General features: G+C 39.1%; 1 protein-coding gene across 3 annotated transcripts in view; it reads right to left on the reverse strand.

Annotated features, from left to right (window-relative positions):
• HERC2 (HECT and RLD domain containing E3 ubiquitin protein ligase 2) overlaps nucleotides 1–14,067 on the reverse strand; it is a 102,345-nt gene extending 88,278 nt beyond the window's left edge. For 2 of the 3 annotated variants that reach the window (XM_084201086.1, XM_084201084.1), the window contains exons 1-3: nucleotides 13,724–14,067; nucleotides 12,912–13,031; nucleotides 2,453–2,567 (exon numbers count right to left, since the gene is read on the reverse strand). In XM_084201086.1, coding sequence (XP_084057212.1) covers nucleotides 2,453–2,567; nucleotides 12,912–12,983 — 187 coding nt within the window. In that variant the 5' untranslated portion in view covers nucleotides 12,984–13,031; nucleotides 13,724–14,067. The remainder of the gene's footprint in view (nucleotides 1–2,452; nucleotides 2,568–12,911; nucleotides 13,032–13,723) is intronic. The other variant, XM_084201085.1, reaches the window with a different exon arrangement.
• Nucleotides 14,068–14,379: the final 312 nt, after the last annotated feature.

Below are 14,379 nucleotides of genomic sequence, written 5' to 3' on the forward strand. Positions count from 1 at the left end.
TTCCAGCTGTGGAAAGGAACAGGTGTGATCTGTGCTATGTAATACCTACACAACTCCTCCAGAAGCAAAGACAAGTGGAAGGTGGGGTTTTAGTTTTTACCTTTGTTACTCACCATACGAGTCTATCTTAATCAGCACTAAAATAAACTAAATTGATTTTCCCCAAGTCTATTTTTCCAACACCAGTAATGGGTAAGTGATCTCCCTGGCTTTATCTCAACTCCCAAGCTTTTATATTTTATTTCCACCCCTATGGAGGAGGGGCAGTAGGCAAGGAGCTGAAGTGTGAGCACCTGGCTAAGGTCAACCCACCACGACAGAGTACTGGAAACAACAAGTGGCAGTCTGCCTTTACCACCACCACACTATGAACATGAAAAAGCTTTCAAAAGCTTCATCACAGCTTGGACATTTTAGAGTAACATAAGAGCCTTATTTATACAGTGAAGTGTCAGAAACTCTGTACTTTTAAATAAGTGTTCTACAGTCTTCAACACTTTTAGAACCTTCTGAGACATGTACACACATCCAGCATTAAAAAAATCAATTCTCATCATTGTTTGGAACAAGTGTCCTAAGTGGACAAACATGAAGTCACAGATGATTGACTTAGCATTTCTGGATTTTTTATTTTATACTGCTGTCTATATTTTGCGTAAGAAGTGACAGATTGTATTTTCCTAGCTGATATTTCAAGGATTAGCCTGGAAATTAAAAACAATTATACTACGACATCTCCCTTTATAAGCTTTCTCAGAATTACTAAAAGCACTAAAGCACCATAACTAACAAAACATGTCAATTCTCTGCAGCTACTTAGCTATACAGATATTGGAAAAACAGTTTCCTGTCAAAGACTAGCACAGGTACAACTCTAAAAGCAACATGTAAGTATCCAGCACAAAAAGATAATTTTGCAAAGAAAAAAAATATATATATATATAAAAATAATAGCCTTTAGTACTACAGATGTTTATCCTTCTACATGAAAGCACAGTGGGTTGAATTGTTTTACCACCACAACACCTCTATCATGAGCTGCCAGTGAACAGGAAAGCATTTCCTACAATTCCTTTAGGAAGCAATACTTCCCTTTACTGCAAAAAGTTTACAATGCTTTTTGTTACTGCACGTGGAAGTAGCCAACCCAAAGAACAAACTACTGCTCTACCTCAACTCATTTTATGAGCATCTTTGTAGTAGCCTTCCTGATAAGATCAGCTGTATTTTCACCCAGTGTCAACAACAATATTCCAAAGGGCCAGCAGCACAAGGAAGACAAAAGTTTTCCAACTCTGAAACATTAGGAGCATTACCTGATTTTTACTACAGCATGCAGCCACTAATAACCTACAAAGCTTATACTCTTGATAAGTGAATGTATAATTCATTCTTCTTTCATAAATTATTTACTGTATCTTATTTCCTCTAGTCAAAACCTCCTTATCTCCTCTAGTCAAAACCACACCTGTTCTTCCTATTTTTAAAGGAGGGATACTATAGGTATGAAAAAATTGTGTACATGGGTAATTGAGCATTATTGGTTTGAAATATCATGTCTATCCCATAGTACAATTCAGGAAGTAACAGATGCCAAAAAAATAGTTCACTGTTACCAAAGGCAGTATTTCTACCCACCTCCTCATTTATCTAGGAATTCTACAAATTACTGACAAAACTTATCTGACCATTTGGTGAGTCCATTTCAGCCAGATCAGGAAACAAATATTTTAGTTTTTGACCAGTTTAATTTTCTGTTCAGTACAGAGTCAAAAGAGCACCACTTTTGTGGTGAAGTGTAAAAAAGGCAAGAGCAGAATCACCCCATTCCAGCATTCCCCATCACAAAACAAAATCTCCCCCCACCAAAGCAATCTCCCTAAGCAGATATAATACTTTGCCATTTGCAGTATTTGCAGTGCTAAAACTGCTCTCAAGCTTTTCAGTACACTGGAAAGCTTAAAAAAAAAGGCAAAAAAAAACCCAAAAAAACCCCCACACACTACATTCTCAGGCAGATCGTGGAGTTTTTAAGCTGACCTTTCAGTTACTTGCTGAAGACTGTAAACAAAATTAGAAATAGCAGTATCAGCTTTATCCCATTCCTCAGTCCACTTCCTTTAAACAAAGGCTACAGCTGTAAACACACCAAGCATACCAAACAAAAAGACACTGCCAAGGCTCTCTCATAGTAACATGCCTAGTTTTGAAGTTAAATTTCACAAGGCTAGAACAGATTTAAGCCTTCACTTGGAGGCTTGGACATTACTTTCTCATACACTTTTTAGAAATCACTTTCAATTGTATTTAATTCAAAACATTAACATCTGCAAATCGTATAGACAGGTGACGATAAACAAAAGTTTTGTGACAGTACGAAAGCTGAAGTCCATTTTCAACCCCACAATGACAGAAAAAAATGAACAAATTAAAAGAAGTTTAAGATTCATACCTTTTCTTGGAGGTAGTTCACCACTCTGTATTAATTCTGTTCCAGGATATACAATCTCTCCATCTTTGACCATTTCATTCCACAAGCCACACAATCCATCTCGTGTAAAAGCAAGCTGTTAAAAATAATACATCACATACAGTTACACACACTTTTCTCTCAAGGCGACTCAAGCTAACACTTAAAACACATCTGATTTTATACATCATCCCAGAAGAAAGAAAGCACATGTACCATCTCATTGGAAATGAGATTTTGTGTGTGCGTGTGTATGACAAGGATTTAAAAAAAATCTTCAGAATCTGATTGTCTAGCTATGCTATTTTCAGGTTAAAAGTGCAAAATGGTAAATTTTAGTTAGGTTCAAGTCCAGAAAAATGAACTTTTTTTTGGTGACAAATTTTCATCAAAAGCATGGACTTGGTCATCTCAGAACTATCCACCCATTCAAGATGACACCAGCTGGGGGGCAGGGAGAGGGTGTGGGGAGTCCTTTTTCCCTTCAGGAAAAGCTTTTCAAACAAAGTCAAGCTGCATAAAATCCCAAGAGACAGAAGCTCACAGTCCCCTCGCCAACCAGCAACTGAAGAGCTGGGCATCTTAACCAGAATGATGACATCAAGGCACAGATTTGTAAATGAATTCAGCCAGTTCAATCTGGTCCTGCTGTGCAAAGCATCTCTCACCACCCTCCCTCTTCTTTCCAACTGCTACAATGCCTCCTCTCCCACGAAGAGCCAGATTATGGAATGGATCAAGCCTAAAACCAGCAACACCCAGAAGAAGAGCAAAGGGCTGCCTCAGCCCAGGTCAGCTCCCAATACACTCCGTGCTCAAGAGCACAAATACTGGCAAGAGAACATAGACTCTGCTGGCTGGAACCACTCACAAAAGCACTGGCTGTAACACAAGTCTCCTAATGATTTAGGAATTTGGATCTCACTTGGAGAATCCTAATGAGCAGGACAACTACTCTTCTATGGATGTTGATTTTTTGCTTTAAAAAATGCTGCAGAACAGGTATCTACATCCCAAGTGAATTCCACAATAACCAGGCTGTATTTCACAACTGTATAGCAAAAGGGAGGAGGGCAGGACACAAAACTGAAAAACAGAATATTTTCTGCATACCACAGTGGTGCAGTGGATCACATTAAAAAAAAAAAAAAAACATAAACAACCCCACCAAAAAAAAATTTTAAAAATAAGAAAAGAAAATACACCACCTGCTGAAGGCTCATTCAGAAGCATCTTTGTGATATGTAATTAGCACTCAAATTCAAAGTGTTTTAACTGAGAGGTAATACAAAGATGTGGCTTACAACAACTGGCATAAAATATTTACCACTAAAAGTCCACTTGTCTCGAGAAAATGCCTCAAAATAAAATCATTACATTGTAATGATTAAGGATTACAGGTTTTAAGACATCCACCAGCAGGGAAAATTTGCTGATCCACACATGTCAGTTAACAGGAATTAAAAGACAAGTTGCATGCTTTCACACCACTGTAACACACTAAATGACCATAGTAATTTCTTGACTTCATACTGCATACTTCAGAAAGCCACTCCAACACGTATTAATGATTTCCATAATTCTTCTTTCAGCATAAAATATGAGTTGACACATTGTACTTGTCTGTCACTTACTACTGCTGATCAGGGGCAGAATCATGCAGTGTGAGCTAGATGTTATTCATCTTATCTGTGACTTATCAATTATACAGCACCAGAATCAAACTCTGACCATGCTTTACTGAAAGGTACAGTGTTCTTCAGTGTTACACAGCACAAGGAGCTTTTGCAAAGACCTGCTTTGTGTCTTGCTAGGAGCTTTACATTTGGCTTCATTTTTTAAAAATTGGAATAATCTGAAGCTGCACTTCAACAATGAAAAAAATCATTCACCATTAACTGATTTCCTTGATTGTTCCCACTCTATGAATATTTCAACAATAAATGGTTTTCACTTTTTCCTTCTTTAGATGTGGTCATATACTTTAGTGGGACAGCTAGGGAATTTCTTTTCATAGTATTTTCCTGTGTAAAATAAGTAAAACAGTTGTTTCACTGATTTTGGTTCATACAGTGGTGATACATTTTTTTTTTATCTTTCACCTGTTAAATGCTAATCTATGGTAAAATACAATCTTGAAAAATAGTAAGTGAAGCAACCCTCCAGATGACCTTGCATAATAAATTATAGTTTTCACAAATTAAAGACAATTTTCTAATAAACTGTCTTTTTCACACATTTTACTTTACATTCTCAGATCACCTTGATATGGAAAATTATCTCACACAGTCCGTAGAATCTAAATGTCTCCAGGCTTTGAATGCCAGATTCTTCATAATGTAGCCCTGTTCTGTTTCAGAAAACTTACTTATTACTTCTGAAAACATTCATCAAAAGCAGAATCAGGAACTGTTTTCTCCACTTCAACCTCTAATTCTTTTACACAGCACAAAGTTCATCCAACTCTTTCATGCAACTAAAAACTGAAAAAGTAAACAAAATTTCTTTGGCCTTGGGTTTGGTTCAAAGTCTTATCAAAGTAATTTTTTTCTTGGTATGTTGCAAAAAGATAGAGGAACCACCAAGACTACGGGTCACAGAGTTCCACCTCCCTCTCCAAATACCATAAGCAACCTTCAGATAAACAACTTTGCCTACTACTCAGGTTGTAGTTAACATTTTGTCAGCAGTATCTGTGTTGGGGGAAGGGAAAAACGAGACAAGTTTGAAAGTAAAGAAACACTGGACTGACTTTACAGCAATAATCAAAGCAACCAACTGAACAGATAATTAAGAAATAGTATTTACACCCAAATCATCTGTCATAACAGGGCAACTTAATTTCACCTGTAACAAAATGACTCTTAATCTACTCAACATTCAGCAGATTTCTAGTATTTGCTATATATATTAGCCAAAATTGAAAGAAAAGTCTGAGTTTTTAAGTGATAAATTATTTAAGCAAGTTTACTTTCATTATCTCAAAATTACATAATCATAATAGAAAATTTACAGCTCCCTTAAGAGAAATATTTATTTTAGCCAACAGAAATGGGGCAGACTGGTTGATACAAAAGAGGGTCGTGCTGACATCCAGAGGGCCCTTGACAAGCTGGAGAAACGGGCTGACCTCATGAACCTAAACCTCATGAAGCAGTGCAAAGTCCTACAGCTGGGGAGGAACAGCCTCAGGCTTCAGTACAGGTCCACTGTAGGCTCAGTGTGAGAGACAAGGACAAAAAGGAGAGAGCCCAGCAAAGAGACATGAAAACTATTAAAGGACTGGAACACCCTTCTTATGAGGAAAGGCAGTGAGAAAGGGCTTGGGAGGAAAGCTCATCTATATACATATCTTTTTATATATATACACCTATACATATATTTTTATATATATATAAAATCTGAAGGGAAGGTGTAAAAAAGATGGATCCAGGCTTTATTTAGTGGTACCCAGTGACAGGACCAGAAGGAATGGGTGAAAACTGAAATGCAGGAGCTTCCCTCTGACCACCAGGAAACACATTTTCTCTGTGAGAGAGCAATCAAGCACGGGCTCAAGGTGTCCAGGGAGGTTGCAGATTCCCAAGTTCTGAAGATATTCAGAAGACATTCGAACACAGACCTGGGCACTGGACTCTAGGTGGCCCTTCTTGAACAGGAGAGTTGGACCAGATGACTTCCAATCTCAAACATCTGTGACCCTGTGAAACTTGCATCTGAAGATAACACCCTCCTATCTAGTCCAAAAGTGTCTGCTTTAACTTCCCAATCCTGCATTTTTTTCTTCCTACAGTATTTTATGACTTTCTTCCTTTGCTCCCACCAATACCTCTCATATGCAGTCATTCGTAAGAGTCTATCGACACATCTCAGTGTTCAAACTAAAGAACTTTGTTCAGAACAAAAAAAAAAGAAAAAGTAAAAAAGGTACTTCCCTCCACTAAATTATTTGATGAATGTCCACAAGGCAATTGGTGCTACAGTGCAAGACAAGAAAAACACACTTGGTGTCTTCATTGTTCCTGACATACTGGAGTTCCAAACACAAGAGCAGCCACTTGTGTTCTGTAAAGTCTCTCTCACTAGATTGCTTGATACATGTGAATATCTTTCCCTCTAATAATTTAGCAATTTTATTTGTAAATGTTTAAAAGGGATGAACTTAAACTCAGTAAATTAACAAACTGAGAATAATGAAGCTTTCACTGAACTTTTGCAACTGACAACAGTACCAGAGATGTGCCCTCTGTAAATCTCCCCCAAGGCCCTGCTTGCCCCACCACTTACTCACTTCTTTCCAAAGACCAGGACAACAGCAGCTCTATACTCCATTACCACTATCCACTGCCTTGCAACTTTGGCCCATGTTCTTAATCCTCCTACTCATTCCCACGTCTAAAAATCTCCCTTGTCCTTTCCCATGACATCTACTGACCTCTTCTCAATCCCCATCTCCTACGCATCTCACCTTCAGAAACCCCAAGCCTCTTCCATCATTTGTCACACTTTCTCATCCCCAGACTATGTCTTGATCACTTGAAAGCCATATATCTCAACAAATCCACACTTCCCACACAGACCTAAGGCTCAGCCCTGCTCACTTATCCCAAACTAAAAACACAAGGGCCTAAGGAGACTTTAAAGTGAACTTCAACTGTAAACTGGGCTGCCTCCACTCTAATCTTTAGTTAATCTTATCTCTGCAGTAGAACTGTAATTTATTCTGTCTGGTACAACATCTGATTAAGTCCAAGGGGTATCTAGTTTGGTTGCTGACATATGTTGCTGCCAACCTCCAACAGTGAAATTCCTGCCCATCCCCATCAACTCTAGACAATAAGACCCTGGCATTAACATTTCCTTCCATTTCAAGAAAATTAAATGTTGCAACCATAACTGGGTAAGCTCCTGAGAATTCTCAAAGCACTGCTACAATTTTGCTTTCAGTTAGTTATTTTAAGAATAATCAGCAGCTCTGATTTTGTTTTGAAGTCAACTATTTTAATTAGACAAACTCTATGTAGTACATTAGATTATGTTCTCAAGGTGGTTTCATAAACTTCCCTGCAAAAAGCATAGAAGCCTTCATAAAAGTTTACTTTAAAAAGCCAGGACACAAAAGGACAAGGATTGACTTAGGTAGGATTCCTGGTTATATAATTGCACTGGAAATTTAAGAAACTGACTTCATAACCACAAAACATCAATATGGATTTTAAATATAAGCTACTTAAATCTTCACCTCAGAATTGCCAAGGGTAGTGGAGAATCTGTTCTTCTATTCACTTATTTTTGCATTAGTCACTGGCTGTATTTTAAAGACTACATGAAAAACTTTTCTCGCTAGAAAAATACTGTAAAGAAAAAAAACTTTCAGCCCAGTAATAGTGAAGAAAATCATGAAAGAATAAGTCCTTTCCTAAGTCTCTTTTGTTTTTGCTTTTTTGAATCCATTCAATTTGTGTTTCCTTTTCAATTGTTGTCTTAGTATTTTGTCCTAGCTTCCTTCCTCCCCTGCTGAACGAGGCATGCCCTGAGACCACAGCTGCTTATCACACCTATGCAGAGCACAGTGCAACATCACTAAACCTAAACACAGTGCCCAAGAGCTCAGAGGGCAAAATCAAAAAGTTCAGAAGCCCCACATTACTTCAACAGATTTGGGCTTAAACTAGAAACATCCCAATAATAGCAGGGTGCTGGTCTTCCACTTGCTGGAAAAATTAACAGTTAAGAGTCACACAAAGAAAAAATATGCAATTCCCTCAAACTTACAAACTGTCTTTATGCATCTGAAGAATAGCTCTGTCTGAGCCCAAATATTTGAACCTATGTATTAAATCTAATTTCTCTAACCTATCACACCATATAGTGTGTTTTTCCCTCCATCTGGAAATCACTTATTTAGGAGAGACAGCACTAATTCATTTTCAAAATAACTTTTAAAAATTGGTATTGCAAAGTTCACTTCCTTTAAATACAAAGGAGCCCTCATTTGCAGTTTACTGTAAGAGCTTCCAAATAAGCCCTTCATTTTTTTGATCAGAAAACCAAAGCAAAGAAGATTAACAGGAAACAACAAAATAGAGAAGGCAACTGTCACCAACTTCTTGCTTTTAACAGCAAAGACATCATTTCTTTACATGATCTTCTCACAAGTAAAGACACTGATCTGAATGTTGGAAGGTAAGATTTTCAAGAAAATAAAAATGATGAATGTAATTTTGAAGGAAGGGTAAAAAGGTTTCAAACCAATGCAACTCTTAAAGGCGGCTATTTAATTTCAAAAAACTGATTTTCATCTCTGTGGCAAAAGATAATGACAGAAATAGTCTCCCAACCATGAACTCAATGAAAACTGATGGAAATGTTTCATGTTCCTCTTGCAGACAGCTCCTACACCTTGACTGTTGCCTAAAGTTTTTCTCCACATTGCAGGAAAATGAAAGTTTTTCTCTCTAACTCCTGCTATTAAGCACAACAGTTCTCCACAGGATCCAGAATAAGCAGCCTAATTAAACTCCATCTGAACACACATGCATCCCATTAGCTCACAGCAATTCTAGTTTTTAGTTATTCATCCATCACTAATTAAAGGTCTCTGCATAAGATTCTAATTTAGTTGTACAGTACATCTATTTAATCAGAATTATTTTAAGCACAGTTTGATTCTGCAAACTGGATACCTAGGTTTAAGTAAACAATTTTAATCTTCCCTTTTTATAATAAAGCATGTCTTCCTTAGGAACAATCATTGAAACACAATCTCCCATGACATACAATGTTTGCTACAAATGTAATGGTTTCTACTAGTAATAGTCATCAATAGGTAGGTCTTTCCAATGTATTAATTCAAATCTAAATAATTAACTTATAAATTGAAATAATACACTAACTTTTCAAGTGACTGTACTAAGAATGATATATAAAAAAGTGGCCTGCACTAAAATCCACCTATTTTATAACTTAATAGGACTATTTTATTAATGGTGATGTTATATACATCCTGTTGATATATGTCATAGGAGAACATACTACATATTGTGTCCTGATGTTCTCATATTCAGCTGTACTACCCTGATATTTCAGCTGCTGTAACAGTCTGTTTTTACAGATAACATAGAGTATCCTACTTTGCTCCACCAGGAAACTTAGATTTTTTTAAATTAAAATGTTTCCGAGCACTTCAAAATTCCACTAGTAGCCATAAATCATGCAAATAATTACAAAGTTTTTAAAAAGACATGGAGCAGTTACAGGTTGCATTTGGATCTTTGTGGAGCACTTTGGCTCCCTAAAATAGCATTGTTCAGTTTCGGAAAAAATTAATATAAGCAAAACACATTGTGAAGATACAGTTCCATTAACATTTCACACCACCTCAGGTAATTGTCCAGGCCAAAGGTCACTGCTGCTACAAAAGGACTTGTGCCTTTGACATTCACTTAAGAGCAGTAATAACAAGCTACATCACACTGCCTTTGTTCTCACAGCATCCCAAAACTGAGGAAGAACATTTAAATTTGGCCTGGACACCAGCTGCGACAGTGACGCACACAGGTGATTAAACACAAGCCATGCTGCAATCCACATGTCATTCTTATTGTATTAATGCCACAACATAATACTTATTAATGCAAATAGTACTAGAGTATTGTGTATAACACTATTCATGCACCATCTTCTTGAGCTAAAACAAAAAAGAATACCATCATTTTCAGAGAGATTTCATTGGCTTAATCTAAAATAACTGCCAGTTATCAAGTCTAAAAAACAAACTCTCTGGCAACAGTGACAAAGGAAAAAAGTAAAAAAAAAAAGAAAAAAGTACTTTGGAGATCTTTGGAGATACTAGGCCACCAAATGAAACCACTTTACTTCCAATCTTAGCTATACACCCCAAATTTTGTAGCAGCAGAATTTACTTTAAAAACAAATCAGTCTCTGTATGTCTCCTAAGGTAATTCCCCAAGATAATTCTGTTTCTACGAGGACTGTCACCTACTCATTCTTGGACTGCTGTACACTGAGAAGTTAAAAATGTAGCTACAAAGTGAAGAGTTCCAGGGTCCAATTGCAAACAATTTGTAGTCATCTTAATCCTTTCACATAAATTTAGTGTGTTTTCTTCAAACCTCTCATAGAACCGTGTTCACCTTTTCAATTCCTGCTGACAGTTGCTTGAGCGCCAATAGAGCTCTTCTACAGCTGAGCCAGTAAAAACAAGCACCTTAAGAAATCTACATATTCCATACACACAGAACTTAAAGGATTAAGACACAGGATTTACACCTATTAAAAAAATAACCACACGCACCTAGGTCATGCTAGCCAGCAAGCAGCTAAAATAATCATTCATGTAGTAGAAAAATTCTCCAGAGCCCAAAATCCCTTTCCTTTACAGAAGGCATTTGCCATTTAATACATTAAAAGATGCTACTCAAGATTCACATGCTAAATTTTTCAAAATACTGAACACACGCATCCAATTAAGAGTTCTGTGACGAGGACCTGTGTAATACCAAAAACAGGTAACCTAATAAGAAAATTATATTATACCCAGGAGGCCTGGCTTTTCTTCAGATTCCAGAGAAGTGATGTTTGCATCCAGCAGATGAGAAATCATTACTGTTCTCTTATTTCATTATTCTCATTATTTTGACTACAGCTTGATTGCAAAATATAAAAAAATATTTTAAAAAAAAGAGTACCCTGGCAATTAAGAGTTCAACTTGCTCTTACTTACACAAGTTCTTTATGTGTAATAACAATTATTCATAGAAATATGCTGCAAATGAAGATTTTTATTATTAAAAGGAAGTGTTGTAACACCTCAACTAAACCACAGTCTCATAAATCACTAATATTTCATTACATTTATACACACAACTGAAAATAACCCATAAAACTTGGGATGACAACCAAAACTCTCCTATCAAAAGTTTACATAAATAGGGAAAAAAAAGGGATGTAGAAAAAAATTCACTACAAAAAAGGAAAAATCTGATAAATCCCAAGAACAGTCACATTTTTCACCCCATGTAATAGAGAAGGAAAAAAAAGGCAATGCATAGTCAGCAGGTATTGCAAACAAAGGTTGCCACTTTTCCAGATAAATTTCCCTGCATTCAACAATCATTATATACAACATATTTGTTATCTAAAAGCCACTCTTCTGGAAACAAAAAAATATTTCCTATTTCTTAATATGCCTATCTCCAAAATGTTGTATAGCATCTTTATTTACTACACTAGAGAAAACATCTGACTTTGGACTGAAACTTTTACTTTGGTAGGAACGAAAAATGAAAATAGAATTAATCTAACCAAATCAAGAGCAAGCCCTGTCATTTCATAGCATTTACATTCAAGACCTACTAAATAATGGAACCTCTTAGGCTATATCTGTCACTCCTGATTCCAACTTATCTTGTTTGATGTAAAATACTGGAGAAAGGCTGCTTTCAAATCACAACTGCATGGGGAAAAATCCTTGTCTAACCATAAGAACAACTCAACTCAAGCATGTAGACTATGAGCAAGTAATCTGGGATAAAGTCCACAAAGATGGAATTTTTAAGAGTTTTTCAGGAGCACTATCATTGACAGTAACAAAAGAATAACACTGGCTGGCCCATGCCAAATAGAATTTCACCGTTTGGAGTTGAAACTTGGAAAGGTTATTCAAAGTAAGATATCTATATGCAACATCTGGGTAAAGGAAGGTGAACAGACAAGGACTTAATCCAGTTACTCATTTCATCTACAACAAACATAACAGACCCAAACTACTCTATTTCTCTGTATTTTCCACTTATTCGTAAAACCTGAATTGAGAAAACATGTTAATATCCTCCTCCCCCCCCATATCACACAACTTTGCTAAATGAAGAAATCTTCTAAGACAAAAGAAAATTTTCACCAAATACTGGTATATTTCAATGAAGACCACTTCCATTTCAACCTTTGACAAAAAACTCAAAAAGGACAAAATTTAAAGGAACCCTCTATTCATAATGCAAACAACTACAGCAAAATCTAATTTGAATTCCTCAAAATATAAATTACATTTCCATCATCTTTCGCTTCAGTTCTCCTGTGCATTAAAACTGCCAGCTCATATGCAGGCAAGACATTTAGCACAGCCTAAATAAGAATTTATAGTTCAAGCAGAAATGCCACATACTCTGCTAGGAGCTTTGACACTCAGCAAAGATAACACACATATGCAGCCCAGCTTGTTTCAAAGCAGAAGGGACTGGACTGAAAATGCAGATCAAAATAACTTGGTGGTTTCTTCAAAACCACTTATAAATCAGCATACTTGGGAAAACCTACACACTATCTCAAGAGCTGCAACCTCCTACTTGTCAGCTCTTTGGACTAAAAGCATCCTCGCACCTGAAAGGTCACAATGCAACACGACCATCAAAGTCCTTACCTGCAAGTCTGTCTTCAACCATTTGGAGTCAAACCTTGCTTGAGCAGACAGACAAAAAGAATCAGAAGACATGTTTCCTTCTTCAGCCTTCTCTCCAGGCAGGCTGAGCAGCCCAACCTGCTACAGATTGAGCGGAGAGAAAGGAAAAAATTTTAAAAAAAGGACAATCTAGCACATGAAGTAAACCGCACAAGGTTATTTTTGTTCAGACTAGGACGGCTTCCACTCGATCTTTAAAAATGTATCAGGAAGAAGGACCTCCCTCGTTCACATCTCCCGAATTTCCACGGGGATGAGAACACGCATTAGGAATACTACCTGAACCTAGAAAAAAAGCCTCCACATCCCTTCCCTATCACACCCGTGGGAAGGCAGCCTCCCTTCTGCTGCACTGAGCCACACCAAAGGCCTTAACGCTACCCCTCAGCCCCGTAAGTGGTGCATGAAATAAATAATTGATCGCAGATTACGCAAGCCGCAGGCCAACATAAAGCGATTATCAGGGTCACCCGCACCCCCTCCTCCCGGCGGCGGCCGAGGCCGGGGGCTCCCCCTCTCCCGGAGCATCCCACCCCCGCGCCCACGTCCCGCTGTCACCGCCCCCGACGGCTCCCACCCGCCCGGCGAGCGGCGGCAGAGCCCCGCCCGGGCAGGGGTCGCCGCGGGGGCCGCCGCTGCCCTGCCCGCCCCTCCCGCGGGGCTCCCGGGATGCGGAGCGGAGGCCGCGCTCCCCCCGCCGCCCGCCGCCGCCCCACGGCGCTCCCGCCCCTGCCTGCCCGCCGCCCCCGAGCCCGGCGGGGCTTCACACTCACCGAGCAGCCGCAGCAGCGACGGCGGCGGCTCCGGCTCTCGCTCCACCGCCGCCCGCTCGGCCCCGGGTAATCCTCGCCCCTCCTTCCCTCGCCCGCCCACCCCCCACCCCTCCGCCGGCGGAGCCGCTGGCCGATCCCTCCCTCGCTCCTCCGCTACTGGAGACGGGGAGAGCCCGGCCCCCCGTGCGCCGGCGGAGCGCCCTGCCAATCGGGAGAGCGGCGGGAGGCGGGACATCCTGTCCCGCAGCGGGGCGGGCAGCGCGGGCCGGCGGGCGGAGCCGCGCCGGTAATAACGGAGGTCCGAGCATCCTCACAGCCGGGATGCAGAGATTAAAAAAAAAATAAATAAATAAAATGAAAAAAAGGATTCTTCAAGTTTTAAGTCATTGAGGGGCCATCTGCAAACTGTACTGTTGATTTCTTAAATAAAGTAGCTTTTAAGTGTTTCAGACGAGAAAGATTAGTAACGAGTAGCTCGGAGGCAAACAGAATCACAGAGTGGGAAAGGTTGGAAGGGACCACACTGGGGCATCTGGTCCAGCCTCCCGGCTCAAGCAGGGTCATCCCGGAGCACGCGGCACAGCACTGTGTGTCTCTCTCTGGAGACATTCAGAACCCACCTTGCTGCGTTCCTGTGTAAGCTGCTCTAGGTGACC

This window comes from Fringilla coelebs (genome assembly GCF_963513975.1).
Source record: "Fringilla coelebs genome assembly, chromosome: 2".
Taxonomy (NCBI): Eukaryota; Metazoa; Chordata; class Aves; order Passeriformes; family Fringillidae; genus Fringilla; species Fringilla coelebs.